General features: G+C 37.7%; 1 protein-coding gene across 1 annotated transcript; it reads right to left on the bottom strand.

Moving 5' to 3' along the window:
- Positions 1 to 1458: 1458 nt before the first annotated feature.
- LOC139731044 (uncharacterized) lies at positions 1459 to 2354 on the bottom strand. Its single transcript, XM_071641956.1, has one exon. It carries the CDS (start codon positions 2233 to 2235, stop codon positions 1459 to 1461), a length of 777 nt encoding a protein of 258 aa, XP_071498057.1. The 5' UTR covers positions 2236 to 2354.
- Between the last annotated feature and the right edge of the window lie 1333 nt (positions 2355 to 3687).

Genomic DNA, 3687 nt, shown 5'->3' with positions numbered 1-3687 from the left:
TCTCATTTATAACTCTCCAAGTGGTTTTTGCATCGTTCATAGCATGTTTGAATTTAAGATCATAATAATTTCGTTTTGCAGTTCTTATCATATTATTAACTTTATTTCTATATTGTTTATACAATTTCCTTCTACTATCTATTGGGTTTCTTAAATATTTCTTAAACAAAACATATTTTCGTTTACACAATTTTTTTATTTCTGCAGTTAACCATGGCTTTCTTTGCATATGTTTTCGTTGTCTAACCTCTATTTCAGGAAAACATTCATTATACAATTCAGAATAAATGTCTGTAAATCGGCTGTATTTCTCATTTACATCATGTATATCATATAAAAATGTCCAATCAACTGCGTGTAATTTTGAACAAAATGTATGAATTTTTTCATCATCTATTTCTCTTTTTTTATATTCTGCATCAAAATCATTCATAACTGCCTTAGAATTAATCAAAACAAATGGTGTCAGATGATCACTGACATCAGTTAGAATTATTCCACTCTTTTCTATTTTTTCAGAATAATTATAAAATATATTATCCAATATAGTAGCTGAATGAAAAGTTATTCTAGTTGGTTTGAATATTTGGGGTAAATATGAATACGAAGTGAAATTATCTATAAAATCATTCACATACTGACAAACATTTATTTTCATTAAATCCACATTGAAATCTCCCATTATGATATTTTCTTTCCTCTCATTTGATATGGTATTTAAAGAAGCTTGGATATTTTCTACAAAATTTTCAACTGTCTGCTGAGGAGGTTTGTACATCACTCCAACAATATAATTTTTTATCTTATCATATACCTCAATAAAAATACTTTCAACGACATCATTGCATATATCTAAATCTGTTCTTCTTTTGAATTTGATATTGTTTTGAATAAAAATTCCAGCTCCTCCTCCTCTTTTTCCCTGTCGAGCATTACCAACAAAGGTATACTGTGGGAGAGAAATAAGCTCTTCCTCACCATCTCTCAACCATGTTTCAGTTACTCCTATGATTGACATAGGCATATCTAACATTTCTACACAGTAACAAAAATTATCAAAATTGCGTTTTAAACTACGACAATTGAAATGAAACAAAGATAATATATTTGAATTCTCAGTTGATTTAACATAATCGCAAAATTCGCTGGGAGTATAATACGCATTATGAATTGCAACTTCACTATCAAAATCAGATATATGTGTGTCATATTGTTGAATGTTTCTGTTACAAAGAAAACAATTATCACAATTTATGTTAGAATTTTGCCTGTTACACAAAACACAAACACAAGAAATCGACATTTAATATTCAAACCAGGATATGCATAAACAAAACAAAACAAAAAAATCTTTAGTTCAGTATAAAAAGGTAAGTTGTACACCAGGTAATGATCAAATATGAAATATAATGAGTGATTCTGAAATCACATTGCAATATTTGTGATGGGGTTATGGATTTACAGTTTTTGCAAGTCAGTAGTTGAATGTATCCTCTTTTTTACAGTGCCCCCATTCGTCGCTTTGAGCAGCACCAGGATCCTTCCGTCCGTCGACCAAGCTGCGATCACATTGCTGTTTGTTTTGACCAACTCATTTGCTTTTTGTAGCAGATTCCTGTTTGTTGCTGTCAGGTCCTCCTCGATGCCAATATGCTTCCCTTTCAGTCGCTTCCTGTTCCTGATGACAAGATGGCGAACACGGTAGGTAGCAAACTTGACAATGATTGGTCTAGGGGGCTTTGTCTTCTCTCCTCTCTTGACAGGACGTGGAGGACCAATGCGATGGGACCTGTCGATGTCCTCAGGCTTCAACTTCACATTCAGCTCTTTGCTGGCTAGGTCGAGCATCACTTCATCGGTGTCTTCATGATCCGTCTCGGGAATGCCGTACAGCCGCAAGCAGTTCCTGCGCGAGTATTGCTCTGCATCGTTCAAGGTGCGCTGCAGATTGGTGATTTCGTCTTTGTTGCGTTCCTGTTCTTTCTGCATCGAAGATATGATGGTGGCTTTTGCCTTGATCTCATTTTCAAGGTCCATGACTCTACTCTCTGTCTGTTCAAGTTGGTCGCGGAGAGTTTGCAACTCCTTTGTCACAGCATCGACAAGAGCAGACTTGAGCAGGTCCCTGAATTGCTGGCTGCTGAAAAAGTCTCTCACTTCTTCACACATCTGTTCACCTAAATCCACTGGATCTGTTGAGTTGGAAGCTATGTTTTTCTTTCCTTTAGGGGGCATGGTTCAAGCCAACAGATGCTGATGAAAAGAACTTGTTAGGGGAATCTGCTGTTGAGCGATAAGTCCACAAAGCTGACAGGTAAGAGGATTACACTTGACGGTGGTAGCGATGGAGTTGAACAATTGGTCCCTGGTACAGAAGGTTGCACAAGCACAATACAGGCCTATGGGACTCAAATCCTGGTAGTATGCACAGTCTGTAGGTAGGTCAGTTGTCAATCTACCAACACCAAAATGTACCTTTAGGACTATGAATCAAACTCTGTGAAGTGTTGAGGCAAAGCAGTGTTTCAGAAATACACTCAAAATTCATCAATCACGAAATTTCCTGGTGTGACATACCTCCAAAGGTGTTCTACGCCATTAGAGAGACTCTGTCATCTGGGCATATCCGTTTAGATGTCACAAAATAGCAATTCACAGAGTATATTTTAACAGTTCCCCACAGTTCACAGCTCCTCACAGTTTTCTCTTCTATACACTTTGACATTTCTCTTCTATACACTTTGACATTTAATCTCTTCAGAGAAATGCACTGTCAGGGACCTCTGTACAGGGACCTCTGTACGTGAAACAACTTCTTGGGTAGGAGCATCTAAAATAAGTTACCAATGTTCTTGTTCGTTGTTAGTTTTCATTACTCTTGCATGATTTCAATAATAATATAGTAATATATGCGTCTGACTCTCTGATAGAAACTGTATGCAACAACAAACAGCTGATTGAAGCTCAGTAGTTGTTGTTGTTTGCACAATAAATAAGAGAGCTGGCGTGCAGGGAGGAAAATCATCGGAAATAGATGGGGAAAGGAGACATAACGACATTACACATCGTTCTAGCATAAAACCGTGCATCCAACAAAACGTCAAACCATCCATACGACAGACTTGGTTGCCATGGAAACGAAAATTTTGATTATCCTCACCCCTGCAGTCGTTTACAAATCTGTGGCGGCGCGGATTATAAACCATACATGCCACATACCGTGGATGGAGGCATGCATGAAGCGGAAAGCAGAACCTAACGACGCACCTGCGATCTCTGAAGAGGAGCTTAAAGGGAAGGTCACATGTCGGATAGAGACAGTGACATTCAGACACATTATGACGTCACTCTAGCCTACCACCACCTTATTGTAATCTACAGATTTAATATATGCTTAAGTCGATCTCGCGTAAGTAGATGAAATGGCTAAGTCGAAGAAAAATTCTACGCCGGATGGATAAAAACGTGTTTTATACTTGCGTTTCCATGATATTTGTTCCTGCTACAATCGCTCCTCGTGAAATATCTGCAAGCTAAGCCGAACATAAATTCTATCCACAAACATACCCCTAATCCTAATCCTTAATCTTCAAATTAAACCACAACTCCAAACCTTTTCCAAACCCGTCCTGCAATGGGAGAAAATAAGACCGGAGCAATTATCGCTGGAGCAAATGTGTCACCGTT

The sequence above is a fragment of the Diadema antillarum genome, unplaced genomic scaffold (assembly GCF_040938485.1).
Source record: "Diadema antillarum isolate AM-2024a unplaced genomic scaffold, OU_Dant_1.0 scf00000002, whole genome shotgun sequence".
Taxonomy (NCBI): domain Eukaryota; kingdom Metazoa; phylum Echinodermata; class Echinoidea; order Diadematoida; family Diadematidae; genus Diadema; species Diadema antillarum.
This window is presented reverse-complemented; position numbering and strand designations above follow the sequence as displayed.